The following is a 27,547-nucleotide window of genomic DNA, read 5'->3' on the forward strand; positions in this document are numbered from 1 at the left end:
TTCAGAAGCACATGTAGGTGCTCAGCTGAAGGAGCCAGGCCATCTGGGGAGCTGGGACTGCAGAGCCCTAGCTTGAGAGCCATAGAGGAGAGTGGAGGGATCTGCCCATGGGCCACCTGCTGTGCCCAGGATCCTGTGCTTCCATTCTCAAGGCCACCTGCCCTATGTCAGGGTCTGCAGATGGGGGGGGGGGGCTGAGGCTCATTCTGGGCCCTGGGTTGATATTGTTATTAAGCATACATAAGCAAAGCAAAAGAATCCTTGGCTCAGAGAAGTCGGCTTTCTGCCTAGGGTTGCACAGCTGCAGAAAACCAGTACTGGGGTTTGGCCCCTACTTGGTCTAGCTTGGATCCCTGTTCCTTTTGGATGATCTTTGTGGCTTCCAGGAACCAGGATGGAGGTGGCTGAGGACAAGTGTGTTGGTTGCTAGGCAGGCTGAGCGCTTGGCCCCCTTGGTGTAGTATGTGAGTCCTTCTGTATGCATCATGTTCTACCTGGACATGGGGATGGTGGCTCCTGAGGCCTCTGCTATTCAGAGCACCCAGAATTCCCTGAAATGAAGCAGCTCTCCTCCTGTGGGACGATAGACTGGGGAAGGATGGGACCTGAGGCCCTAGCGTGTGAATTCACATGAGGTAAATAACCTGGCAGGCCACTGTACAGTAAGGAGCTCGTGGGGTTCGGCTGATGTTGGTTTTGTATCTTAGTCCTACTGCTGGGAGACTCAAGGCCAGCTGCTTTACCTCTCTGAGCTCTGGTTCCCATGGTGTGGAATGAGAATTAGCCCCTGCCAGTTTGTGAGGTTTGTGAGAAGAATCCAGGGTGTGTGCATCCAAAGAACCAGGCCCCTGGTGAGTGTTCCCTGTGGAGCACCAACTTCTTCACAGTGAGGGATGGAATGACACAGATGTCTTCCTGAAACATGACCAGGGGATGCACCATGCTACACCTCAGGGGCCTGTGTGCACTCTTGGAGGCTCAGGGATTCAGGCAGGGGTTCAAGTCCTACCTGGACACACTGGTGGTCAGAAGTCTGAGTGTCTTTTTGTTTGTTTTGGTTTTTTTGAGACAGGATTTCTCTTTGTAGTCCTGGCTGTCCTGTAACTCACTCTGTAGATCAGGCTGGCCTCAAACTCAGAAATCTACCTGCCTCTGCCTCCCAAGGGCGCCACCACTGCTGGGCTAAGTCTTAGTGTCTTTATCCGTAAGTGAGAAGATCCTGGGACCTAACATGGTCAAGCAAGCCTAGAAAAGCCCACCGAGGCCTGAGGCCAGGAGCTGGGATGTCACATGGGAGGATGACTAGGTGGAGGCTGGAGGATCCAAGCCTCCATGGGTGCTCCTCCTTTGCACGACTCAGGGCTGGGAATCAAGAAGAATTGTGTCAGGGTGGTCCCAAGGGTGACGTACAAGAGCAGGTGGCTGGGACAGTGGGAGTTGTCTCAGCCTGGGCTGAGGAATGCCCCAGCTCACCAGGGCTGGTCATTGTCTCTCATCCAAACACAAGAGACAGAATGTGTAGCGTGGAGCTGCTGCCTGTATCCCATGCTTGGCTGGCTGGCTGGTGGGGGCTTGTTTGCAGGACTACCATAATGAGGGTGATGGCCTGGGTTGGGGAGGGGATACAGGCCCACCAGCCTCTTGCTACAGCCGACTGCATTTTCTGGGGTGTCCAAAAAGGGAGAGAGCTGAGGAGGCCATTGGCCAGCAGGTGGGGGGAGGTCCTTAGGAAGCACACAGGGTCAAGAACGACCCGTGCCAAGTGCCGGGAAACCAGAGACTGGCCCAGAGAGCTGGCCAACTTCTTTGGCTCTCTGAGATGTGACTTGGGGATGTCACTTCTGTAGTGGGCGCTGCTGGGCTGGCTCCACTCCATGTATGTTTAATAGCCTCCCTTTGGAACTTGATGGTGAGGGTATTAACTGCCGACAGTCCTAGGCCCGGCCTCCATTATGCTGCCCCAGAGAGGTCATATCGCCTTTGTTTTGTCTGGAAGGGCAGACTGACAGAGTTGGTGTCCGGCCAGGGCCATTCAGGCATTGAGGGACAGAAGTACCCGGCAGTCACTTTAGCGGCCCAGCTGTCCCTCTCCGGCAGTCAGTGGACAACTTTCCCCTTATTCTGTGGAATAGTCTTTCAAAAAAACTTTTTTTTTTAATCTTTTGGGATGCATTCAAGCCTTTTAGGGACCTAATTAGGTAGCATGGGTGTGTGAGAATACACTTATTGACAGCTGCATACTATTCCATGTACACTAACTTATTTAGCAGTCCGCTGTGGTTGGGAACAAACACTGCTTCCAGTCCCCCTTCTTATTCAGAGCACTGCCCTGGGGCTCCTGTTCTTGAGGTTTCAATTCCAGAAGGCTGGCAAGGTCCGGCTTAGAGGGGTCCTGACCTGGGCTTCATAGCCTGAGGTTTCTTTTGCACTTTACTTTGCGCGGGTGGGGGATTGGGAGAGGGGAGAAGGAGGAGAAGGAGGAGGAGGAGGAGGAGGAGGAGGAGGAGGAAGAGTCCTGTTTGCACGTGGGAAGGAGTTCACCATCACCTGTGCACTGTTGGTCTGGAGGGGAGGCATCAGTACCACTGCATGGACTGAGATTTGGGGGACACCAGTAAGCTGGGAAAGGTGATAGAGGGAGGTTTTGCTGACACCCCACCCCACCCCCATCCCCTGGCACACAGCTGGGGAGGGCTGCAGCCGCCATCTTGATTTCCTTTGCAGAGAAATAGGCTGGCTGGGATGTGCTAGATAGGAGTGTGGGGTGGGGAGTGGGGTTTGGGGGTGTTAGGTGAGTTTTGGGGAGTAGGGGTGGGTAGGAGTTGGGGTGGGGTGGTAGATGGGGTGAGGGAGGGGTAGGTAGGGGTGCATTTTCTGAACTCAGTGCTGCCTTGTGGGGGTGGGTGGGGTGGAGTGGGGTGGAGGGGAAGCTGGGAGAGTAGGACTGGGAAGGGGTAGGACTGAGGTTATCCATGGTGCCATTGTCACCCTGGCCATCCTTCTGCCCAGAGCCTGGCTACAGCTCACATTCCTGCAGAGAGGCTCTGGGTCTCCCTGGTGGAGCTGGTAAGCATGAGAGGCAAAGAGAGTTCTCACAGGGCTAAGGGCCTTTGGGGACGGAGCCCACGGGAACTCTGGGGCTAATCTGGACTGCTCCCCTCCCCTCCTGCCCATCTCTGCATCTGCTGGGAGAGGGACTTGAACACTAAATTGAGGTCTGGTGTGAGAATGCCTGCTGTGGGAATGCCAGCCAAAGGCCAACAGTCCACCGGGCAGCACACGCTCCTTGCACACCGCCTTACTGGATTTTCACAAAAGCTCTGTGAAGCAGGCATTATTGTTGTCACCTTTTAGCCAAATAGATTCTCAGAGAGGTTATATAACTTGCCCAGAGACACCCAGCAAATAAGTAGAGCTTGACTTGAACCCAAGACTTTCCGAGCCTAATGCTGGGCTCTCAGCCCAGCTCACATTGGACCAGGACAGTGGAGCCCTAATCTGGCTAATTGGGGGAAGGAAGCTGGGGCAGAATTAATTACACTTGATTTTGTTCTAGCTTTTGCAGCACGATTAGCAGGGTGCTGGGCTCCTAGCTCCTGGCGGCTGACCTAATTTATGCCTAATTTATGCGTCCGAATGCTTCTGCAGCTTACCCTCTTTGTCTTTAGTCCTCTGTGTGGCTTTGGCAATGTTATCCGACCTCTCTGGGCTGTCAGCAGTCTCCCCTGCATCTATCTCCTCCAGGAGGAGGCTGTGGTTTCACTTCTGTGATTGTGGAGAGATTAACTAACTGGGAATCAATAGCTACTCACCCACCCACTCCCTCCCTTCCATTCCTGCTTTGCACGGCTGTGACCACCCCTCCCAGTGCCTCGAGATGCCTGCTCTTGCCATCTCATTTCACAGATGAGGAGCCAAGGGACCAGACTCTGCACTGCACTGTCTTTCTACAAGGTGGGGAAGGACGTGGAGAGGGTCCCTCGGGACTTGGTCGGTGACTTAGAAAGGGCTCTGACTGAGTACGGGGTGTGTCTCAGAGGGGGTGTGTCTCAGAGCTAGTGGTCAGTGGCTACTGTGGACTGTGGGGACATGTCTGACTTGAGGTCTCATCTAGCTTGGTCCTGGACAGGGAATCTGGGGAGATGGGGTGGCCTGCAGAAGGAAGCCTTCTGCCCAGGCACTGGGCAGCCCAGCGATTCCCATAGTTCCACAACACATGGTGAGCAGGTGGGGCTGCAAGCACAGGTAGGTGCTGAGTGCTGGGGTGGGTGTCAGACTGGGCAAATGGAGCTGGCCATCCGTGTAGGAACCCTGGGCCCTGGCTGAACATGGTGGCCTGGAGCACTCAGAGAGAAGGATTCGGGATGAGGGTGGTGCTCACGCCTTGGCTGTTGGCCAGCCTTGTTGTGTGTAGCTCTGTAGAGTGAAGATAATGACCCTTTCCCCTCCCCAGGGGGGAATGATGATGATCGTGATGATGGTGATGATGATGATGGTGGTAGTAATGGTGGTGATGATGATGATGGTGATGATGATAATGGTGGTGATGATGATGATGATGGTGGTGGTGGTAGTGATAATGATGGTGGTGGTGGTGATGATGGTGATGATGGTGGTGGTGGTGATAGTGGTAATGGTAATGGTGGTGGCAGCCTGACACCTAGGTCCCCAGTGGCAGGAAGGAGGACATTCTACTGGATGTTTGACTTGAGTTGGCCATAGCAGGAAACCCATCAGGGGTACTTCTTCCCCTCGTGGTGTGTGCTGGACAGAGGGGTGGTACCTTGACATTTGAGTGTGAAGGGACCGGATTCACATTACGATGTGTGTGTTCAAATGGAGCAGGCAATGAACAAGAGTGCCACGCGGCACACGGCAGGTCTATCGGTCCATGGAGGTGAGCCTTGGCACATGTGGTCTCGAGTCAGCTGAGGTTTGTGTGGAGCAGTTGTAGGGGTGAGTCATTTGTTCATGAGTTCCCTAAGGTATGTGCACAGCTGGGCCAGGACTGCGCTGGCATACTCCACTGGTGAGCTCCACTGGGCATGCGCGTCCGGGTCTGTCAATGCCGCTTTTAACTGTTTCCGTTGGGTACTGCTGAGGTACTGGTGTGAAGGAGTGTGTATACAGGTGTGTGTGTGTGTGTGCGTGCACAAGTGCTACGTGAGGGTATGTATGTGCATGTATGTATATACGTGTGCGTGTATGTATCTAGGTGTGTTGTGTGTGTGATAGGGTGTGTATACATGTATGTTTATGTATGTGTATACTTGGGTGTATGTTCAAAGGACTCTGTGTGTGAGTGTGTGTGTGTGTGTGATGGGGGTGTGCTGGATTGTGTAGTTTGTGTATGTGCACATTAGGCTGTACATCCTCTCAGTCACTTGCTGGGGCATGGGTGTCTGCAGGCTGCACAACAGGGAGGGGATTGTGGACCACTTCGGTGGAGAGAGGCCAACAGGGCCAGGGCACTAGGACTTTATTCTTTTTGTTTGTTTGGTTTGTTTTTGTTTTGGTTTTGGTTTTTGAGACAGGGTTTCTCTGGGTAGCCCTGGCTGTCCTGGAACTCACTCTGTAGACCAGGCTGGCCTTGAGCTCAGAAATCCACCTGCCTCTGCCTCCCAAGTGCTGGGATTAAAGGCGTGTGCCATCACTGCCCGGCAGGATTCTAGTCTTTAAGGGGGTGACAGACAGTTGTGCTCATCAAGTGTGAAGTCAGGCAAATGCAGACGCCACTCAGGGGTGAGATACTGTCTTTGCCCTCCTACCCCCCAGTTTGTGACACTGAAGGCTGTCCCCTGGGAGCTGAACTACCCGCACCCTAGTGTCCTGCAAGTCCTCTCCTCAGACATACAGGGTGACCTCAGGGTGACTGGGCTATGGCTCCCCCCCCACACACACACACAGTCCAGGCATCTCTGGAGGAAGGATGTCTGGTGGGGGCACGGTGGGAAAATGCTAAGGTTGCCTCTCCCTAGCAGCCTCCGATGAGTGAGACTAAACTGAGATGTGAGCTGACCCCTGAACGTTCTCACCTCCCCTTCTCCTCAGCCCTGCCTGCTCTGGCCTTCCCCCTTCTCCATCCCTCCTGTCTTCTGAGCCTTCCCTATCTCCCTCTCCCACACTCTCTGGCTCTGTGGGGAGCTGCAGTGCCTGGTCCTTAGCATGGAGAATATGGTTGCCATGGCAACCGTTGTCATGTCAATGGCTACTGAGCCAGGATGAATAGTATCTAGGTGAGTGCTACCTGAGTGGAGGCTGATGGGTTCATGAGAGGCTATATGCTCCTTTCTGAGCTCAGAGCTGCATGCAACCCCCCCTCCCCACCCTTCACTCACACGCCCCCAAAGGCATACCAGTCTGCTGCCTTCAATGGCTGCCTCTAGGTGAGTGTGTGTTGGTGCATGCCTGTGTCTCTGGCTGTGTCAGTTGCAGGGTCTCTTTGTAGCTTTGTAGCTGTCTCTGGGTTTATGCAAGTGGCTCTTTTAGGCCACTGAGGAGCCTTGAGGAGTCTCCATTTTGGTTCCTGTGTTCACTTTTATTTTGGGTCCCGGGAATGACAGATCTCTTAAAACGTTCCTTCCCAGCCTGCTTTGAAGGAGAGAAAGACAGAGATCCCTGCTTAGTCCCCATCCTGCTGTGTGACATGCAGCTACTAGCTGGAGAACAAGAGGGACAGGTGCCCAAAGCCCCCACAGGATTCTAGCTTGCAGAAGATGTGACTTTTGCAGCCCAGGACCTGGGAAATGTGGGCTGGGCAGGGATGGGAGCTGGCGGGAGGATAGTGGGCTCGCTGTAAGCTCCTGGGATGTGTACAAAGGAGGAAGACCCAGTGATTAGTCATGGGGGCAATTACACTAATTGTTCCACCCCGTGACTCACTGGTATAAAGTAAATACTGATTAATTCATTACTTCCAGACGTGTGTGTGTGTGTGTGTGTGTGTGTGTGTGTGTGTGTGTGTTGTATGAGGGGTATCTCCTGGCTCCCTGCCCTGTGGTTGGCTTGGCTGGGGCTCAGGAGCAGGTGCTGGGGTCTGGGGCAGGAAGCCAGGACTAAGAGCCTCTCTTTGGCTCTGCATGAATTCTAGAAGGGTCTGTGAGTGGCAGGGGTGTGAGATGCTGAATGTAAATCTAGTATTGCACCAGTTTAGCTCCTCCACTGCTCACACACCTTCTATGGCTCCCCACTGCCAGCTGGGGCAGATGCCCAGGCACTACCCGAGAAACCCACCCACTGGCTAGGCACTGGGTGCTCTGTGACCAGCATGGTGACTCTGTAGCCACACCTCTAGCCACTCCAGGTCCTAACTTCAAATCCATCATCCTAAGCCTTCTCAGTGCCAGGAACCTTGCTAGACAGGGAGGGCAGTCACCATCATGGAGCATCTTCCTGGTAGATGGTGAATGGGAAGAGCCTCTTAAACAATGGTACTTCAAAGCAAACTGCTCGTGAGCTTCAGGCATCATGACTTGGGAGAATGGGATGCCTTTCAAAAGAAGTAACACTAGAGGTGACTTGGGGAAAGTATGGTAGGCAGAGAGACCAGGGGCTGTGGAGGGTGCTGGGTAAACCTGCAGGGTAGGCAAGGCTAGCCCAAGGGAGGCAGCTGCATTGACCAACCCCAGGGTGGATCAAGTTTCCCTTGCCTAGGGTGCCTTTCTCTTTGGATTTCTGTTGTAAGCTGCAAATGCCCTAGGCTTCAAATCCAAATACCAGGAGCTTCCCCTCAAAGCTGTGGGCTGGGGACCACAGCCAGGGTAAGTCAGGCGGCAAGTCAAGGCCACTTAGCAGTCTTTGGGAGTCTACGTGCCAGCCTTTGAGGTTCTTAACCTCAAAGCTCCAACTGTGCACTTATCAGGAGGCTGCCAGAGTTAGAGCTGAGAACACCAGCTCCAGGCCTCCCAGGTTCTTAGGCCCGGGGAGCTAGACACCTGGAGAAGCTAACTGGAAGCAAAGTACCATAGGGCTTGTGCTGATGCTGGGAGCGCCTATACTGTGGGGTGGGCCAGGCGGGAGCTAACTTTCTGTTAGGGGAAGAGCCTGGGTTGGCTCAGCACGGACAGTCCTCTTCTCCCTTCCCCTCCTTATTCTGCTGTTTCACTCCTGGGTCCTCAGCCTTCCCAGTAACCATGTCCATCTTCTAGAACTATCTCTCTGCCTTTGCTAATTCTTAGTGTCATTTGGATCCCAAACCTCATTTCACTCCTAGCCCTCTGGGCACTGGAGCCTCAGTTTTCTCATCTGTGAGTTGGATTGGTGGCGGCTGCCACCTAAAGTCACTTAAGGCCCCTGATGAGATCCTGTCTGTGGTCACTGTTCACATGGAGGTGGACCTGTGTTAAATCTGCAGTGCACCAGGGCAATCTTAGGATAGTGAGGGAGCCATTTTTTGTTTGTTTGTTTGTTTGTTTACCAAATGTACAAACGGAATGAACAACCCGTCTAGTGTGCAAACGACTTGTCTTGGTTTCTAACTCAGCACTGCGTGCTCTGAGCCCATTCTCCTGTTGTAGGGGTTCTCATGGCTGGGGCTGGAGGGTCAGGAGCCGGTGGTCCCTAGTGGCCACTGACAGGTAAGGGAAAGCTCTTCTACTATGGCCGTGGGTAGGGTGAGAAATGGCCATCTGCCAACACCCAGCTCTCTGTAGTAGCACGTATGGGCCACTCTGCCCATGAATGCGCCTGCTGTCTCTTGGGCCTGTATGGGCTAATATCTGCGTGCCTAGCCCCGTGCGTGTCTGTATCCTCCCAGGCTCAACGCTGGCGCAATGAGAACTTCGAGAGGCCGGTGGATCTTGAGGGCTCAGGGGACGACGACTCGTTTCCTGATGATGAACTGGACGACCTCTACTCGGGGTCTGGCTCTGGCTGTAAGTAATCCCCAGGTCTCCCTGCCTATCTCTGGTATCTAGTACCAGCCCAGGAGCCTTTAAGGTCACTTGAGTGAGTCTTGCCATGGTGTGGACATCAAGACCTCAAAAAGGAGGAAGGCAGAGCGGCCTTCGGGGAGGGAGAAGGCTGGGGAAGCCTTCAGAGCCCAGGACTCTTGTCCTTGTGTCTGCATGTGTAGCCTGGGTCTGTGTCCAGCCCCGTGGCTCCTGTCCTGTGTCTCCTGCCCTGTGGCTTATTGGAGAAACATAGATAGCCACTCAATGTTCCCAGCTCGGCACCCTCGTGGAGGGCCATGGGGAGTCCTCATTAGGGATGTCCTTTTTGGTCCCATCTGGAGCAGGTGACCCTTTGGGTCCATCCATAGCGGACAAGCTCAGGTTGAGGTAGGGCTACAATGGGCTTCAGGGGCCTGGGATTGGATTGCTGGCTCTGTCTCTAGTCAACTGTGGGCCAGGCAGGGTGACAGTGGATGCAGCAGCTCTGTCAGAGCCTTGTGTCCAGGCAGCTGACTGCCTTCTGACTCCCTCCAACTCCCTTATTCCTCTCTGAGGAGTTAGCTTTCCTCTCAAAGGCTCTGGGAGGTGGAGACAGGAAGTCAGTATTGTCATCAAGCTAGTAACTGAGAAAGCGTGCTGAGATGGACCCAGCCAGGGGACGGGTGTGTGACCACTGCTCCAGGCTCAAGCTCCTTCCTGAGCTGGCTGACTGAGCTCTGCCTCTGGTCTCCCTCCAGTGTCTGCTTTAGGCCTCTTCCTCAGGGACCTGGTGCCCTCCTCTAAAATGTCACTGTTCCCTGCTCTCTGCCTGCTCATCCCTCACGACCCTCCCTGGCCGTGGCCTTTCCTTATATCTCCTAACTCCCCCATTTCTCCCCCTCTAAGCCCTCATCTTACCCTTCCCTGAGTTTCCCTGTGGCCTGGGAAGTGCTCTACCAGAAGGCCTCTTCCCCTCTGGTGATCTGATTACGAGTGGGAAGTGGAGTGGCTCGGTGGTCTCCGCTGCCATGGCTTTGTGCAGGACATATCCTTGGGTCTGGCCCTTCCCCCGAGGCCAGGCCTCACTCTCCTGTAACCCTGAGTGAATGGAATCCAGACAGAGACTTTGGTCAGCAGTTGCTAGGCCTCAGGAAGAGTGGGTTGGCAGAGTCAGGGCAGGCTGCCTGGAAGTTGTGGGCCCCTCAGGGATTTTGGCTAGGCACTGGCCAGCACCTGCTCAGACCTCTGCCTTTCTGTCTTGTTTTCCTGGGGAAATTCCTTGGAGAACGTGGGTGTCCTGCTGGGAAGGCAGTACCTGCCTGGGGATCTGGCCGTGAGGAACACCCACTCCCCAGAGCTCTCCTTTCCCCACTCCTTGCAGACTTCGAGCAGGAGTCCGGCCTTGAGACAGCCATGCGGTTCATCCCTGACATGGCCCTGGCTGCACCCACCGCACCGGCCATGCTACCCACGACCGTTATCCAGCCCGTGGACACCCCGTTTGAGGAACTCCTTTCTGAGCACCCCAGCCCCGAACCAGTCACCAGTCCCCCTCTGGTGACAGAGGTGACAGAAGTCGTGGAAGAGCCTAGCCAGAGAGCTACCACCATCTCTGCCACCACATCTACCACTGAGGCCACCACCACAGGGGCCCCGACTATGGCCACAGCACCTGCCATGGCAGCCACCACTGCCCCTAGCACTCCCGCGGCACCCCCAGCCACGGCCACCACGACTGACGTAAGGACCACCGGCATACAGGGGCTGCTGCCTCTTCCCCTGACCACGGCTGCCACAGCCAAGGCCACTACCCCAGCAGCACCCTTACTGCCCACTACTGTGGCTACCTTGGACACAGAGACCCCGACACCTAGGCTGGTCAGCACAGCTACCTCGCGGCCACGAGCCCTTCCTCAGCCAGTCACCACCCAGGAGCCTGATGCTGCTGAGAGAACTACCCTGCCATTGGGGACCACCGCTTCTGGACCCACAGAGGTGGCTCAGGTAAGGACAGTGGGTGAGAGGTTAGGGTGGGCAGAGGTGGGTTAGCCAGGGACCGGGAGGTGCCGGGGTGAAGTAGGCAAGGTGGGCCTGGTGTGTGTGCTGAACGGGAGCCTCTGGATGGAGTTGGGGAAGGTCCGAGAGCAAGGACAGCTGAGGAAGGGCTGCTATTGAGCCAAGGCGCCAATTAGGTGGATTTGTGGGGTGGAGTTGGGGAATGGTGGGTGTGCGGGGGTGGGAATTCATGTCCGGAGCAGTGTTAAAAGATTGTCAGCCAACTGTGTATGCTAGCACACAGTTTTAATCCCAGCACTCTGGAGGTAGAGGCGGGTAGATCTCTGTGAGTTGGAGGACAGCCTGGTCTACAGAGTGAGTTCCAGGATGGCCAGAGCTAGACCCTATCTCAGGAAAACAAAGTAAAGAGTAAATAAGAGGTTGTCCGCCTGAATTTAAGCCACCTACCATCTTTTTTCCTCTTTTGTCTTAAGACATTAGCTGATGGTTGGGGCTTTCTGTGTCGTCATTTCTTTACCTGTGAAGGGAAGACCAGAGAAGGTACACACACCTGTAATCTTAGCACTTGGGGAAGCTGAGGCAGGAGGATTGCTGCAAGTTCAGGTCAGCCTGGGCTACCCAGTAAGACTGTTTCAAAGAGAGAGACAGAGACAGGGAGAGGCAGACAGGGAGAGAGGCTTGTCATGGTCTGTAGATGGTGTTTCCTGACCACTTAGTTCTTAGAATTCTGGAAGAGTCCATAAGCCAGCTGCTCAGCTGTTGTCATTGTCATATTCACCGTGGTTGTCATCGTCATGGCCTGAGGGTGACTGAGTGGGTGCTGTAGGGAGACACCTGGCTGCAGCCAGTGCAGGGCACTATCCCTGAATACTTCTCCAGCCCCGCCCCCTCCCAACGTGCCGACTGTTCACCTCTTTTTACAGGTGAGGCAGACGAAGCCATGTTTCTAGGTTCCCCGTGTAGTAGTTGAGTCAGGACTCAGAGTCTGGCTACCTGGGGCCTCTTGAGCTTAGGTTCCTAAGGCTGGGGGGTCTCCTGAGATGGGGGTTCCTGAGCTGGGGAGTCCCTAAAGCTGGGGGCCCCTAAAGCTTGGGGGTTTCTGAAGCTTGGGGGCTCCTGAGCTGGGAGCTCCTGAGGCTGACCAGTGTCCAGGGCCAGGGTAAAGCTAGGTAGGGCATGGGGATTGAAGGAGAGACCACAAATATGGAGGGACTCCAGGGGACTGCAGCCTGGCCTGTGCATTGCACCATGAATGTGCACAGGAAACCCAGGGTGGTGACACATGCCTGTGAGTCCAGCACCTGGGAGGTGGAGGCAGGAGATTAGGAGTTTAAAGTTGTCCTCCCCTATGTAGCCAGTTCTAGGTCAGCCTGGGCTACATGAGACCCTGGCTGGAAAAACAGTGTTTTCTAGTACCAAGCCAGAAGGGGACACAATGACTATGGAGAGCCACAAAGCAGCGGGCCTTCAACCTTGCAGGGCCTTAGGGCCTAGGAGCAGACTTTGGAGCCCTGCGGACCCTCTCAGGCCCCAGCCAGTCCCATAAGACATAGGCCCAGGTCCTTCCCTCAGAGAGGGAGCCTTTCAGGAAGGGGGAACAATAGGAGAGGGTGGCCCAGAAGCAGAAGCAGAAGCAGAAGCAGAAGCAGAAGCAGGTGTAGGAGGTTTGGGGCCTGGTCTTGCCATACTCAGGCCCACCCTCGCCTCTCCCTCATGAAGCAGCTGTGTGTACCACTTCTCAGTATCTCCCAGCTGCTCTCTTCTCTGCAGTGGGGAGCGGTTACACTGCTTGTCACTGGGTTGGTTTGGGGATACCGGCTCATGCTCAGCAGGTTTGCTCCCGACTGGGCTCCAGATGAAGGGACCTACTCGTGCTGTGTGCATGAGGACCGAGCCAGGCCTAGCAGGCCCCAGACAAACCACCCACTCCTGGACAGGAATCGACCAAGGATTGTTCTTAGGCAGCTGGAGAGGAAGTCATGGGGACAGGATGGGGACAGGATGTCGTCAGGATGAGAACAGCAATACGAGGTCCAGTAATTGGAAGAGCAGACTGGAATCAGAGAGGTCTTAGTTCCGCTTCCACCACGTATTAGCTGGGTGTCCTTGAGAAAAATCACATAACTCTCTGGGCCTGTTTATCGCTCTGTAAATTGGGGATACTAATCCCTTCTTTGAGGGGACAGTGCTGGCCACACCTGGTATAGGTTTGTGTGTATGGAGTTCCTAACCCCAAGTCATACTACCGTTTCTGCAGACCCCAACTCCAGAGTCCCTTCTGACCACCATCCAGGATGAGCCAGAGGTTCCAGTAAGTGGGGGGCCCAGCGGGGACTTTGAGCTGCAAGAAGAGACCACACAGCCGGACACGGCCAATGAGGTGGTGGCTGTGGAAGGAGCCGCTGCCAAGCCGTCACCTCCATTGGGGACACTGCCCAAGGGTGCCCGCCCAGGGCCTGGCCTCCACGACAATGCCATCGACTCGGGCAGCTCGGCCGCCCAGCTCCCTCAGAAGAGCATACTAGAGCGGAAGGAGGTGCTCGTAGGTGAGGCCAGGCTCCAGGCCTGGGGCAAGGCCGGGTGTGGGGTTTCTGTGAGGCAGGAAGGGAAAGCAGGGGCTTTACCCCTGAACCTCTCCTCCCACTCCACTCTTCATTCTATGTTCTTCTCTCTCCAGAACTTTCTTTATGTCCTCTGACCCCCTCCATAGACTCTGACTTAGGAACCTGGCTTTTTGGAATCACCCCAGTTGACCCTGTGGGACCTTTCTTCCTAGGTGCTAATCTCTGACCTGTCTTTTGGCTTGACCTTTAACCTAGCCTTGACCTAAGACCTTGAAGGCTTTACCCTGGTGGGATTTGGGATCCAACTGGCTCTCCCGCCAAGGTTCCCATCTCCTCACGGACACCACAGGTGGTGGTCTGGCAGTGTGAGGGAAGGGCCTTCTCTTCCTAATAGTTTTAAGAAAGTAGGGCATCTGATGTTTGATACTGACAAGGACCAGGTAACCTGCCTCCATCCTGGGGATGCGGAGTCATTGCTGAGCTGGTGAGGAGTTGGGAACTGTAGGTGGTACCAGCAATGTCCTTACCGGAATTCTGTCTCTGACTACAGGTCCGGGAGGATCCCTAGCGTGCTAGCACCCGAACACCCTCTAAGCTGCCTCTGGGCCTTGACCTCTGTCTCTTTCTCCACAGCCGTGATCGTAGGTGGGGTGGTGGGTGCCCTCTTCGCTGCCTTCCTGGTCACGTTGCTCATCTACCGCATGAAGAAGAAGGACGAAGGCAGCTACACCTTGGAAGAGCCCAAGCAGGCCAGTGTCACATACCAGAAGCCTGACAAGCAGGAGGAGTTCTACGCTTAGCAGAGCCACGGTGCCTCCTGCAGCCTTGACTCCGCCTTGCCCAGTCCCTGGCCCCAACAACAGCCCAGGCCTGATCCTGGGCCTGGGCCTAGGCCTGGGATGGAGCCTGGCCCTGCTTCCTTCTGCTCAGGCTGCTAGCATAACACAGACTGTCCTAAGGAGCAGAGGTGCCACCATCTACCCCAGACTGTGCCCTTATGACCCTTTCTCTGGTCCCATTCCCTCCAGCCTGGGGCTTCAGGATCTTATGTCCCATGGACAAGAGAAAGGAAACCCTGGGTTGCTGGTTGAAAGAGGCAGGGCCAGGGTTAAGATGACCCACAGTGCTTGCTGATGTCCTCTTCTTGCTACAGAGACCACCATGTTGGCTTCTAGAACCAATAATCCATGGTACATCTAGCCCTCCAATTCAAAATCATCCAGATGCTGTGGCCTCGAGCTGCTGTCCCAAGGCCTCTCTCAACAGGAGGGTGTCCTTTGTCACCAGCCTGAGCTCGCGATGGGGTCACGGCCCCCTCTCCCCTGCCTAACGCACATGTCCCCAGGCAGCACCTCTTTCTGCATTGCCTCCCAGGGAAAGGGCTTCCTCAGGGCACCGGGCAGCCAGTGGTCAGGGAGGCCACTCTAGCGTCCCTCCTGAGAGGGGATGCCACATCGCCTCTGTCATCCACTGCTATAACCCTATAATGCATTCACACAGGAGACAAAAACATACCCAGTCCTGACCACCCGGCCAGCGAGACATCACACACACGCACCACCTTCACGCAGTGCTCAGACATCCTGACGCTTCTGCCATGTAGGCCACTGTCATCGTCACCAGTGGCGACCATGCCACCTTCCTCCCAATCTATCTCTTTACACACATTGGTCCTGCATCTGGCTCCTCTAACCACCCGGGTCACTGAGGAAGGCAGGACCGAGTTGTAGGCATCAGCCCATATTGGGTCCCCCAGAGTCACCCTATTCCACTTGGTCCCCACCATGACACCTATACCAGCCACACTGATGCTGATCCCAGCTGATGTCAGTCACAACCCCACACAGATAATGCAGGCTCTCCCTCCGCAAGGTGGCTCACAGAGAAGCTTGGGGCTAGCCTCCACCAGCCAAGTCTGAAGGAAGAAGGGAGCTAGGGTCTCCCAGGACCAAGGAGCTGTGTGGGTTGTCTCTGGTCTCCATGTATCTCCTTCTTTCTGCTCTGAGTCAGGAGCTGTCTCTGCCTCCCAGGACACGTGTCTCCAAAGTGCCTGTGAGGGCGGGCTCCGCCCAGGCCCTCTGTGTCCCCTGCCCTGCCCTGGCCTGGTGAGGCCAACCTCAGGCCTACCCACCCTGGGTCCTCTGTGGACACAACTGACCAGCCAACTTGGCAGTTCTGGCTACAACCAGATGGACCCATAGCCCAGCAGGCTCATCCCAATGCTGTAGGCCCTGAGCATCATTGATGGGGACAAGGGTGTCACAGGTCTCAAGTCTACCATCCTGTCTCTGTTATCCTTAGAAGTGGGGCTATTTCAGAGGTATTTTAAATGTGGGGTCGCCACTCTCTTTGTGAAAGGGGAGTGCCGAGGGAGCACTCAGCACCAAAGGGACACGGCATAGGTAGTGATTGGCCGGCACCCCTCCGCCACCTCTTACGCGTCCCAGGTTCAGTCAGGTGACCACATGGTTTCTTTCTGTTTCATTTTAAAGATTCCCTGACAGCAGAGTTGGGCAGAAAGAAAAACCGCATCTGGGCAATGGGACAGGATCTAAGCAATTGGCACAGCTTGTCTTTCTGGGGTAGGGGTGGGAGTGTCCCTCTATCAGGCTGTGTTTTGTCTTCCAGACCCCCATGACTCCCTTGATGGGACTTTAGGTCTTTGTAAGCCCGTCAGCCAGGTCTTTAAGGAGGGGCAGGAATGAGAGGAGTCTTAGGCCCATGAGACATGGAGGAGGGAGCTTGGCAGAGATCTTCCCTGCAGCAGGAGCTGGGTAGGGCGGAGAGGAAAGCCAGTCTCCCGGACTCTCCCACTACCCCCTGGTAAGCTGCAGTCTTGGGGACTAGAGCTTTGGAGGGAAAGGCTTGGCAGCTGCGGGAGGCAGCCTCCAGGTGCTCAGCCCAAGGGGACACCAGGATCAGGGCAAGAGGCCCCAGCTTCTGTGTTGGGCTAGAGCTCACTTCTCACATCTCAGGGTGGCTCCGGCCCTGGGGCTGTGGGTTTGGCCCTCCTGGTACCAGCACTCTTAAGGTGTCAGCATTTGAGAGAAGACGCTGTGGGCCTTAAGTATGGGGTCTAGGCTTTATGCCCGTGATGTTTGACCTGAAGGTTAATGGTGTGAGCAGCCCAGATACACTGAGCTAGCCTGGTGAGGCCAGGACGATTTAAGAGAACTCAGTTCCAAGGGTGAACTGAACTCTTCCTAGTGCAATGTGGGTGTGGGGTTCCCACCCTGCCCCCAGAAACAGTGCGGTACATGCAGAGCCTGCCTAAAGGAGTCCAGAGTCACCTCAGTGCTCCTGGGAAGGTATTCAGGACACCGGCATGCCTGGAAGCATAGTGCGGTCTGAATCCGAGGAGTTGATGTGTCCTGGACCTCTCTGGGCCCTGGTTTCCCTAATGAGTAAGACGTGCTGGGGCCAGAGAGCTGAAGAGCTAAGCTTTGTCTCTCTTGGGGGCCAGACTAGGGACTTTATGTGCAAGGTTGATTCCCCCTTGATTGCCAGAGGCATGTGGGTGACAGCCAGGACTGGCTGAGCAGATCTGAGTAGCAAGAGCTTAGGATGCTGGGGCCAGATCCCCAGGTCTTAGCTTAGCTACCCATCAGGCCTCCAGGCTGGGGCTCGTGCCACAGAAAGCAGAGCCAACGCTGCTTTCAGGGCAGGGGTGGCTGCCTAGGGTGCTCTGGCTTTCTCCTGGGATGTGCCTCCCCAGCCTTGGTGTCTGTAAATAGAAGCCCACACTGTACAGATCTACAGAGAGGCCCAAACTGGGCCCTGGAGTCACCATCTGAGGGGCTGATGGCCTGGCTTCCCCCAGGTGCCCTCTGGGTGCTTGGGTATGCCTGGCCCTGGCGTGGTGAATGCATGTAAATACTTTTCGTAGACAGTGTGGCTCCAGAGAGCCCCCTGAGACAGTGTGTCCCCCACCCCCTGGTTCATCCTCTCTCCTGTACAGAGCCCTCCCAGCCTCTGGGCCACCAGGAACAGAGGTTTCCTTCCTTCCCCAGGTTTTTCCTACCCGTTCTCTCCCTATAACCTGTTTATTAACCAACCCTGTCCTGAGTTCATGGCCAAAATTTAAATAAGAAAAGGAGGAGAGGGTCAGATGGATAAAGATAAAGATACCAAGGCCTGGTCCATCCTACCATGGGCGCTCGTCCACCCCTGGCTTGGGAAGGACAGGGCTTGCTTTGTTTTGTTTTCTGTTTGTTTTGTTTTTGTTTTTTTAACATTTCCCTGTGCTGTGCCCATTTATAAGAGGAAATAAAATTAAGCTGAAAGATGCTGTGTGGTGGCCTACATGTGACATGAGTAGGGGATTGGCTTGGGAGGGACAGCCCATGCTCATCTTGCGTCCCAGCCACAGGAGAGCATCCACACCTTAACCGTGAGGTAAACGCTGTGGTTGTTTGAACGAGGGGAAATGGTGTATATGACTGTGTGCGGTTGGTGGGGGCGGGGAGGGGGAAGCAGGGGGGGTGGGAGGGGGGCAGGGAAGGTTGCCGTTCATCCTCTGCCAGAGACTCCAGCTTCAGGCTGGAAAGAGCAGCTTGTCCTTAAGCATGTGGGAACTAGAGCCATGGGTGGGGGAGACCATGCCCTTGGGGTCTGACATGCTCAGTCTTATTGGTTTTTTGGTTTTGTTTTTGGAGACAGGTCTCTCTGTGTAGCGTTGGCTGTCCTGGAACTCACTCTGTAGACCAGGCTGGCCTCGAACTCAGAAATCCACCTGCCTCTGCCTCCGGAGTGCTGGGATTAAAGGCGTGTGCCACCACCGCCCAGCTGATACGTTCATTCTTGTGTCCAGGTGATGGCATTTCCCAGCCTCGGGTTCCCAGGCCTTGCACCTGACCTGTGCTTGGAACTGGGAACCTGGAGGGGCTGGGGAGGTGACTCAGTGGATAAAACACACTCGTCACACAAGTGCCAGGACCTCGGTTCGAACCCCAAGAACTCAGAAAGTCAGGTGTGGTAGCTCTTGTGTGTGTTCTCCACATTTATACAATGCACAGGGGAGACGGAGGTCTCTGGATTCTTGCAGGTGAGCTAGCCTGGGATACCCATTAGTGAACAAGGCACCCTGCCAGGCAAGACAGGCACGCACACGTGCTTGCATGCATAGTCAGACTGTGGGGCCACTAGCTGGCTCCAACCCTCCCCACTGTGTGTTAATTCTGAGACACCTCCCCAAGGACCTCAGTTGGGGGACTTCTGATGGCTTGCTTCTAGGAGGCTCCATCAACTGCCCCGGCACTTTCCGCTGCATCTGAGCAGTGAACACTCATTCTCAGTGTGACAGAGTAGTAGGCGGCTCAGTCTTGGAGCAGCTGTCTGTGCTTGCGCATGCTGTTCTCCCTCTCTGAGCCCAGTGGTTCCCTGTATGTGCACAGAGGGGACCGTGCTTGGGGAGCGTGTTGAAGATTCACGGATGTGATAGTCTGACGTAGCTGGCGGGAGGCTGGGCCTGTGGCTGCGGATGAGGAGACTTGGATTGCTTTCTGCAGTGCCAGGGTCTTGGCAGAGCTAGCTCTGCCGTGGTTACACTCTGAGAGGGGTCCGTTGTTTCACCTGTAAAGTGGAGACTGTAGAGGTTGCCTGGTGCGCACAGCGCTGAGAACCATGGGAGGCATGGAGAAGACACTGGATAAGTGGGGGCTATTCTTGTTGCTGTCACTGTGATGGTGATATAGTAGCAGTGGTGAACGATGGTGATGATGGTGATATAGTAGTGGTGGTGAATGATGGTGATGATGGTGATATAGTAGTGGTGGTGAATGATGGTGAATGATGGTGATGATGGTGAATGATGGTGATGATGGTGAATGATGGTGATGATGGTAAATGATGGTGATGATGGTGAATGGCCGTAAGGATGATGGTAAGGATGATGATGGTGAGGATGGTGATGATCTAATAGCTTTTTTGGGTAGTCTAGGCTAGCTAAGAACTTGTGACAGTCCTCCTCCCTCAGCCTCCCAAGTAATGAGATCACTGGCATCTACAGCTACTCCTGGCTAGGCCTGGCATTCTGCCTACTGAGCGAATAAATGACTTGAACCTGGGCATGGATCAAATGACCTATGTTGATGTAGTACAGACCCCGGCTTGGGCCGCAAGAGCCAACATTCATCTGGAGCAGCACTGGACACTTCGAGGAGCTGGGGCCTCCCCTCTGGGCCTCTGGATGAGTAGTAGAACTGAAGGAGAGGGGGAAAGAATGGCTGTTTGTTTCTGTAAGTCCAAGAGGTCACAGAGGCCAGCCCGAGCCTCCTTGGGAACAGAGTGTGCTTGGCTTCCAGAGGCCACCCACCTTGTTCTGCTGGGCTGAGGGTGGGCTGGCAGCCATTAGAGGGTCCAGACTGCTTGCGGTGGATTCTGAGCCTCATCTCCCTCTGGAAGGAAGGAGGCTGGGCCTGCTGTGGGAATGGAGGACTTGGGGTGGGGGTGGAGAAGGGGATCTGGCAGAGGAGGCTGGGCCAGGCTCCCTGGTATGGCTCTACTCATGCAAGCTCTCCACAGCAGTCTACGCTGTCCTTGCAGCATGCATTTGCAGGTGGAGAAACTGAGGCTCCAAGAGCGAGGATGCAAAGCCCTGCCTCGGAGCGGAGTGGGTGGAGGAGACCCAGGCCAGAGCTCAGTCTCTCTCCTCCCCTCTCCCCTCCCCCGTCTCCTCCCTCCAGCTGTGTACTGCGTGAGTGTGAGAGCCTGTACTCAGGCCCAGTCAGCAGCTGAGGAGCCACGGGAGTGGTAGGTGTGATTAAGAGACTGAAAAAAATATATATGTGACATCATGGGGGGGGGGCAGGGAGGGACCTTCCCCATCAGTGCCTCTCCCACAGGCTCTGTGCTTAAGTTCTTGCACAGAATCAGCACCCTCATCTCACAGCTGAGATTGACTTCATCAGCAAAACCCAAGCTATGAAACGTTCTCTCGGAAGGTCCACTTCTCTCGGATGGTCCACTTCCTTCCACAAATCGTTTGTAAAGAAAGAGAAAGGAACTGAGAATATATAGAGAATGTACACAGATGTATACACATGATATTTACTAAAATAAAGGGGACTGGCATTCTTGAGGATGGACACCTGAAGCTGACCTCTGACCTCTACGTGTAGTCCATGTATGTACACAGCACGCTCACATGCAAACATACTAAAAATAAATAAAAAGAAAAACAACTTTCTGAGACTGGATCTTGCCATGTTACCCAGGCTGGCCCTGAATTCCTTAGCTCAAGCGATCGATCCTCCTGCCTCAGCTTCTTGTACCTTGGACCATAGGTGTGCACCTAAAGACTATATAAACAATATTAAAAGATGTAGTGGCCAAATGCTATAGAAACTTAATATAGATCCTGCTTCAGATAAATCATTTAAAAATGCCAGGTATGAATGACACAGGTGGAAATTTGAGCTCACTGGAGTCTATATAGCCTGAATTTTTTTTTAATGGAACATTTTATATATATATATATATATATATATACATATACATATATATATATATATATATATATATTTATGTGAGTACACTATAGCTGTCTTCAGACACACCAGAAGAGGGCATCGAATTCCATTACAGATGGTTGTGAGCCACCATGTAGTTGCTGAACTTAGGACCTCTAGAAGAACAGTCAGTGCTCTTAACCACTGAGCCATCCCTCCAGCCCATAGCCTGAGTTTATATTTAATTAGTTCTCTGTGACAGTCTTCTGAAGCCCAGGCCAGTCTCAACCTTCCTAGTAGCCCAGGATGACTTTGAACTTTCAATCCTCCTGCTTCCACTAACCAAACATAGACCACCTCACCAGGTTTGTATGAAGTTTGGGATCTAACCCAGGGCTTCATGCGTGCTAGGCCAGCACTGTGCACTGAGCCACAGCCCACCCCCACTCCCTTTAGTATTTAAAACATTTTCCAGCCAGGTAGTGGTAGTGCACACCTGTACCCCAGCACTGCAGAGGCAGAGGCAGGCAAATCTCTGAATTTAGGCCAGCCTGGTCTACAGAGTGAGTTCCAGGACAGCCAGGGTTACACAGGGAAACCCTGTCTTAGAAACAAAACAAAACAAAACATTTCCATTATTTGCTCTTTCTTTTTCCTTCTCTTCTCCCTCCCCTTCCTTCCTTTCTTCTTTTATTTGTTGTTGTTGTGATGGTGATGTTTGTATGTGTGTGTATGTATGTGTGTGAATGCATACATGTATGTGTGTGTGAATGCATGTATGTGTGGGTGGGTGTGAATGCATGTATGTGTGCTTGCCTGTGCATGTAAAGGCCAGAGGTTGCTATCAGGCATCTTCGTCTATCACTTTCCCTCATTGTTTAAAATTTTTATTGTGTTTATGCATTGTGCGCATTTGTGTGTGTATGTGGGTGCACTCATGCCATGGTTCACATGTAGAGGTTAGGTGACAACTTGTAAGAGCTGGTTCTCTTGTTCTACTGTGTCAGTAGTGAGGCTTGAACTTGGGTTGTCAAGCTTGGCAGCAGGCGCCTTTACCTACCGAGCCATCCTGCTGGCTTTTCCTTCTTTATCTTTTAAGACTCTACCTACCTATCTATCTATCTGTCTGTCCGTCTGTCTGTCTGTCTGTCTGTCTGTCTGTCTGTCTATCTATCTATCTATCTATCTACCTACCTACCTATCTATCTATCTATCTATCTATCTACCTACCTACCTATCTATCTATCTATCTATCTATCTATCTATCATGTATACATGTATATATCTATCTATGTCTATGTATCTATATATCTATCATGTATGTATGTATGTATGTATATATGTATGTATCTGCATCTGCCTATGTATCTTTGTATGTATCTGTATGTCTATCATATGTGTATCTATCTATATCTGTCTATGTATCTATATAACTATCATGTATATATGTATGTTTATCTCTATTTACCATGTATATATGTATCTATCATGTATGTTTGTATTTATCATGTTTGTATGTGTATATGTATTATGATGTATGCATGTATGTATGTATGTATGTATGTATCATCTATCTTTTTTCTTTCTCTCTCCCTCTCCCCCCTGAACCTGGAACTCACCATCTCATTTAGACAGGCTGGTTACTGAGCTCTGGAGATCTGCCTGTCTCTGCCCTCTGCTCCTGCTCAGTGCTGGGGCAACAGATGTGAACTTGGCTTTTTGTGAGAGCGCTGGGCAACCAGACTCAGATCCTGATGCCTGAGTGGTGACTTTGCTGTCCCAACCATCTCGCGAGCCACACTTTCATAATTTTTATAACACACACACACACACACACACACACACACACACACACACACTTCATACAGCACTAGTGCTTGAACAAAGCCTTGGGCAAGCCTCACTAACTGAGCTACATCCCAGCCCTGTGTTTGTGTTTTTGTCCACAAGACAGTTCTACTTTTCTACAGAGGACAAATTAGCGCCTAAGGGCTGTGGGGAACTGGAGGAGGTCCCGTCCCAGTAGAGGCAGAGCCGCACCCTCTGTCCCTGCTGCTACCTCCTAGTGTCATGCTGCTCTCAGCTGTATACCATCCATTTCCAGTTGGTCAGCACCTCCAAGTAAGAGGAGCAACTTTCAAGCTGGCCTGTGACAATAGGGAAGCACATAGAACCTCTCAGATAGCCACGGCTTCAGAGACCCCCTTCCACAGAATCATGAGAAGGAGCCTTCCCAAGGACTGGTGGGCTAAGCCCCCCTCAGTTCCTGGGAACTCCCAACCCCAGCTTCAGGATGATGGTGCCATCTTTGAAGGATGAATGATTTGTACCTTTTCCTCAGCCCATTGCCAAGGCCCATAGGGCCTATACGCCCATCATGCCTTGCTGTAAATATTGCTGCTCACCCTCACCAGCCAAATATGATATAAAAAGGGGGTATGAGCCGGGCGGTAGTGGTACACGTCTTTAATCCCAGCACTTGGGAGGCAGAGGCAGGCAGATTTCTGAGTTCAAGGCCAGCCTGGTCTACAGAGTGAGTTCTAGGACAGCCAGGGCTACACAGAGAAACCCTGTCTCGAAAAAAAAAAAAAATTCAAGAAGGGGGTATGGACTAGCAGACACAGGTCCTTCCTGACTGTCTATGGGGGTGGGGGTAGGGTCATCCTACCCCTGGCCTTGGCTTTATCTCCTGTATAGTGGCATCCCCTGTATATATATGCCTCTTGCCAGACAGAGTCAGTCCAAGCATATGTTAATGTTGGACAGTTACAACAGTGCCTCTGGCAGATGTCAGAGGTATTCATATGTTAGATGGGCCATTCTTTTTTTTTTTTTTGACATGGGTTACTCACTATGCTAGCCTTACATTACCATATAGCCCAGACTAGCCTCAAACTTGAAGCAACCTCCTCTCTCAGTCTCCTACATGCTGGCATGACAGATGGGCACTACCATGTCTTGATTTCTTTTCCTTTTTCTTTTTGAGACAGGGTTTCTCTATGTAGCCCTGGCTGTCCTGTAGCTCCCTCTGTAAACCAGGCTGGCCTTGAACTCAGAGATCTGTCTGCCTCTGCCTCCCCAGTGCTGGATGAAAGGCATGTGCCCCCACTGCCTGACTCATTTCTCATTTTGAGACAGGATCTTCCTAAGTTGCCCAGGCCGACCTTGAACTTGTGATCCTCCTGCCTCAGCCTCTGGAGTAGCTGGAATGATAGAACTGTGCCAACATACCCAACTTGGGTTTTGAAGGCTGTTCAGGACTTCTCTATGAAAAGAAGAGAGAGAAAAAAAGGTATTTCCTAGAAGGGACAGAAGTATGGAAAGTATCCTAGTATGGCTGAGGGTGAACAAATCCAAGGGTGGATGGAACACAGATTTGCTAGGGACCTATGCAATCCCATACCGACTGGCTTGGAGTTTATAAGCTGCCTTGTGTGGCTATGTATACTTGAGCATGCGTGTTTTCTGTACTGTCCACAGGGAAGTAAAAGGATGCAGATGGCCTGGTATACTGTTGAGTCTTTGGACAGCAGTCATTCATGTCTCTCCTGCCTTTGTTTCCCCAAATGCTTTTAGGAGTGGGGTATGCAGCTGGTACTTAAGCAATGCTTTTGTGTAAAAACACAAATGTCCCAGACTGTGCCCCACTCTGCACCGCCCCACCCCCCTGCTGCCACTGCACTGTCCACAGTTCTAATACATGCTCTAGGCATTAGGATCATGCAACCCCAGTGGGCTCCCTGGTGGTAGCTTTGGGTTGGTGTGGTGTGTGTGTGTGTGTGTGTGTGTGTGTGTGTGAGCATCCCCATGTACTTGAATACACACCCACATATATGCACAAGTCTGCAGGGATCCCTCAGGGTATGCCTGTAAGCTTAGCACATATAATGGAGGCAGGAATTGAAGCCTGACAAAAGCCTGGGATCAGAGTTGGGGAAGGTGTTTGCTTTCGCTTTTCTTCTTCTGTTTTTTTTTTTTTTTTTTTTTTTTTTTTTTTGAGACAGGCAGGGTTTTACTCTAAGTTGACTCAGCCTCCAGAGAAGTAGGATTACAGGTCTCTCCCAAGCCAGGCCCTATGAGGGGTTTCGAATGTGACACTGAGCGTGACAGAGCTGGGTGTGGTAGTACACACCTGCAAGCCAGCACGCAGGAGGGAGAGGCAGAAAGGTCCCAAGGCCCAGGTCTCTTATTGCAAGAATAAAGCTGGAGAGACTGAAGTCACACCCAAGCACCAGATGCCACACAAGGAGGGACTGAACTAACTGACTGGCTTCCTAGAGTGGGAGGGGCCTGAGTTGGCTTTGAAGGGCTCCTAAAGGGTTGCAGGTCAGTCAGGAGGAGGAGCCTGGACAGAGGTGGCAGGTGGGCCTAGCTGGTGGCAGAGCAGAGAGTGGAGACCCTGCCCTTCTGCCCCCCTTTCCTCCCTGCCTCCTTTCTGAGGCCCTTCTGGGTGGGTGGAATGTGTGTGAATGCTCTGGGTGTCTCTGGCTGAGGGAGAGGCTGGGCAGGAGAAAGCTTGCCTAGGTCCTTCCATTGTGTGTGAGGCCAGGCAGGAGACAGAGCCCTTTGTCTGCAGAGTCACCCACCAGACACTCTGGTGGCCTCTAGTTCTCACTAGCCCTAGACTCCAAGGCCATGTCATGGAGACAGATTTTTCTCTCTGGGCAGGCTGTGATGTCATAGTTGAAGGAGGGAGGGAGAAAGGCAGGGTGAGTAGTAGTGGCCTTCCAGGCTGGCCCAGGGCTGATAAATTGCCTCTTGCCCTCAAGGCTCAGCAATTACCAAGCCATTAAATCCTTTAACCTTGGGAAGCAGAGACTGCTGGAGCCTCTGGTCCTAGAGAATCCCAGAGTAATGGAAGCTTTTATAACAGACCCCATAGACTAAGCCATTCTTAAAGATCATAGACTCAAAGGGCTTGGGTGGCTCCCAGGTAGAGAGAGAGCACTCGTCTACCATGCATGAGACCCTGGGTTCCATCCCCAGCAGCACACACAACCAGACACCATGGCATATAATCATAATCCCAGTGCTCAACAAGTAAAGGCAGGAAGATTAGGGGTTCTAAGTCATTCTTGGCTATACAGAAAGGTTGGGGCTAGCCTGGGCTACTTGAGAGCTAGTCTTAAAAAAAAAGCAAAGCAAAGCAAAACAAAACCAAACAAAACAAAACATAGGCCTGGGGAGGTGGTTCAATTGTAGTGTTCTTTCTTAACAAAAGGAAGGTCCTGGGTTCAAGCCCCAGCACTGACGGAAAATAGACTCACTGATGTTTTCTTTGGAAGACTGTGGTAAGACTACAGTGTACGAAATTGTGTATGAAAAAGATACACAATAGCCATAGATATGAGTGTGTCTTCTACAGATCAGGGTTATCTGTGTTTGGTAGGACCTGAGACCCAGAGAGGTAGTGAGTCTTGTCCAGGAACACGCTGTGAGGAAGTGCCTGCACACACTGACCTGGAGGTGACCAGGTAGACTGACACCTCTTAAGGTAACTTGTCCCTGTGGGTCCAGGCCTCACTGCATCTTTCTGAAGCTGAAGGCCTCAGAGACTCTTCCTTGATTCCAGGCAGGGAGATCTGAACCAGCTCTGGCTCAGTCCCTTGTAGCTTCAGCCCATCTATTGAATCTCAGTTTCTTTGTCTTTAAAAGAGCAATGGAAATCCCCTCTGTGTGCCGATGAGAGGTGTCCTCCTCCAGGCAAGCCTCCTCCAAGTGGGTAGACACTGGCCATCCCCAACTGCAAAGACCATCACAGGAAGATGTGCTTAGCGTGGCTTGCGTAATACAATGCTGGGTGCTGGCCAGTGGGAGGTGCTTCCGTCCTGTGAGGATTGCTATTGTCTTAGGGTTTCTATTGCAGCAACAAACGCCATGACAAAACTAAACCAAACCAAACCAAAATCCCAAGGTGGGGAGGAAAGGGTTTATTTGGCTTACATTTCCACATTGCTGTTCATCACCAAAGGAAGTCAGGACAGAAACTCAAATGGGGCAGGAACCTGGAGGCAGGAACAGATGCAGGGACAGTGAAAGGTTGCAGCTGACTGGCTTGCTCCCCAAGGCTTGCTCAGCCTGCTCTATTATAGAACCCGGAACCACCAGCCCAGGGATGGCCCCGCCCACAATGGGCTGAGCCCTCCCACATCAATCACTAATTAAGAAAACCTACAGCTGGGTCTTATAGAGGCCCTTTCTCAACTCAAGTTCCCTCCCTTCAGATAACTCTAGCTCGGGTATGCTCGGTCGGGGCAAAGGCTTTGGAAAGTCCTGCACACTTGTGTCTGAATGTGTATGGGAGCACAATGTGCCGACGTGCTTGCAAAAGGCAGAGCTGGGGCTCAGAGTTGAGCTGTGGGCTTGGAATTGCAGCTTCTTCTTCTGAGTCTCCCCAGGGACCAGAGGGTAATAAGTGTTTACTGAAGAAGCTCCACCCCCTGCCAGGCAGAAATGAGACGCTCTAGCCAGCATGGGAGCTCAGAGCCACCGCCAGGCTGGGGCTGCGAGCCCAGCCTTATTATATTAATGAGCATCAGGGTGAGGATTACCACTAATGAGATTAGTCACCAGCCGAGCCCCTCTCCCACGCCCCACCCCCGCTCCTCCCTCTCCCTGCTCCCCCCGCACCCCCACTGAGCCCCGGCCT

The 27,547-nt window shown here is 53.1% G+C and overlaps 1 protein-coding gene across 2 annotated transcripts in view; it reads left to right on the forward strand.

Annotated features, from left to right (window-relative positions):
• Window positions 1-17,735, forward strand: part of Sdc3 (syndecan 3) — a 33,434-nt gene extending 15,699 nt beyond the window's left edge. For both annotated transcript variants that reach the window (XM_031378859.1, XM_031378860.1), the window contains exons 2-5: window positions 8,756-8,873; window positions 10,252-10,874; window positions 13,144-13,432; window positions 14,084-17,735. In XM_031378859.1, coding sequence (XP_031234719.1) covers window positions 8,756-8,873; window positions 10,252-10,874; window positions 13,144-13,432; window positions 14,084-14,250 — 1,197 coding nt within the window. In that variant the 3' untranslated portion in view covers window positions 14,251-17,735. The remainder of the gene's footprint in view (window positions 1-8,755; window positions 8,874-10,251; window positions 10,875-13,143; window positions 13,433-14,083) is intronic.
• The last annotated feature ends 9,812 nt before the right edge of the window (window positions 17,736-27,547 follow it).

The sequence above is a fragment of the Mastomys coucha genome, unplaced genomic scaffold (assembly GCF_008632895.1).
Source record: "Mastomys coucha isolate ucsf_1 unplaced genomic scaffold, UCSF_Mcou_1 pScaffold18, whole genome shotgun sequence".
Taxonomy (NCBI): domain Eukaryota; kingdom Metazoa; phylum Chordata; class Mammalia; order Rodentia; family Muridae; genus Mastomys; species Mastomys coucha.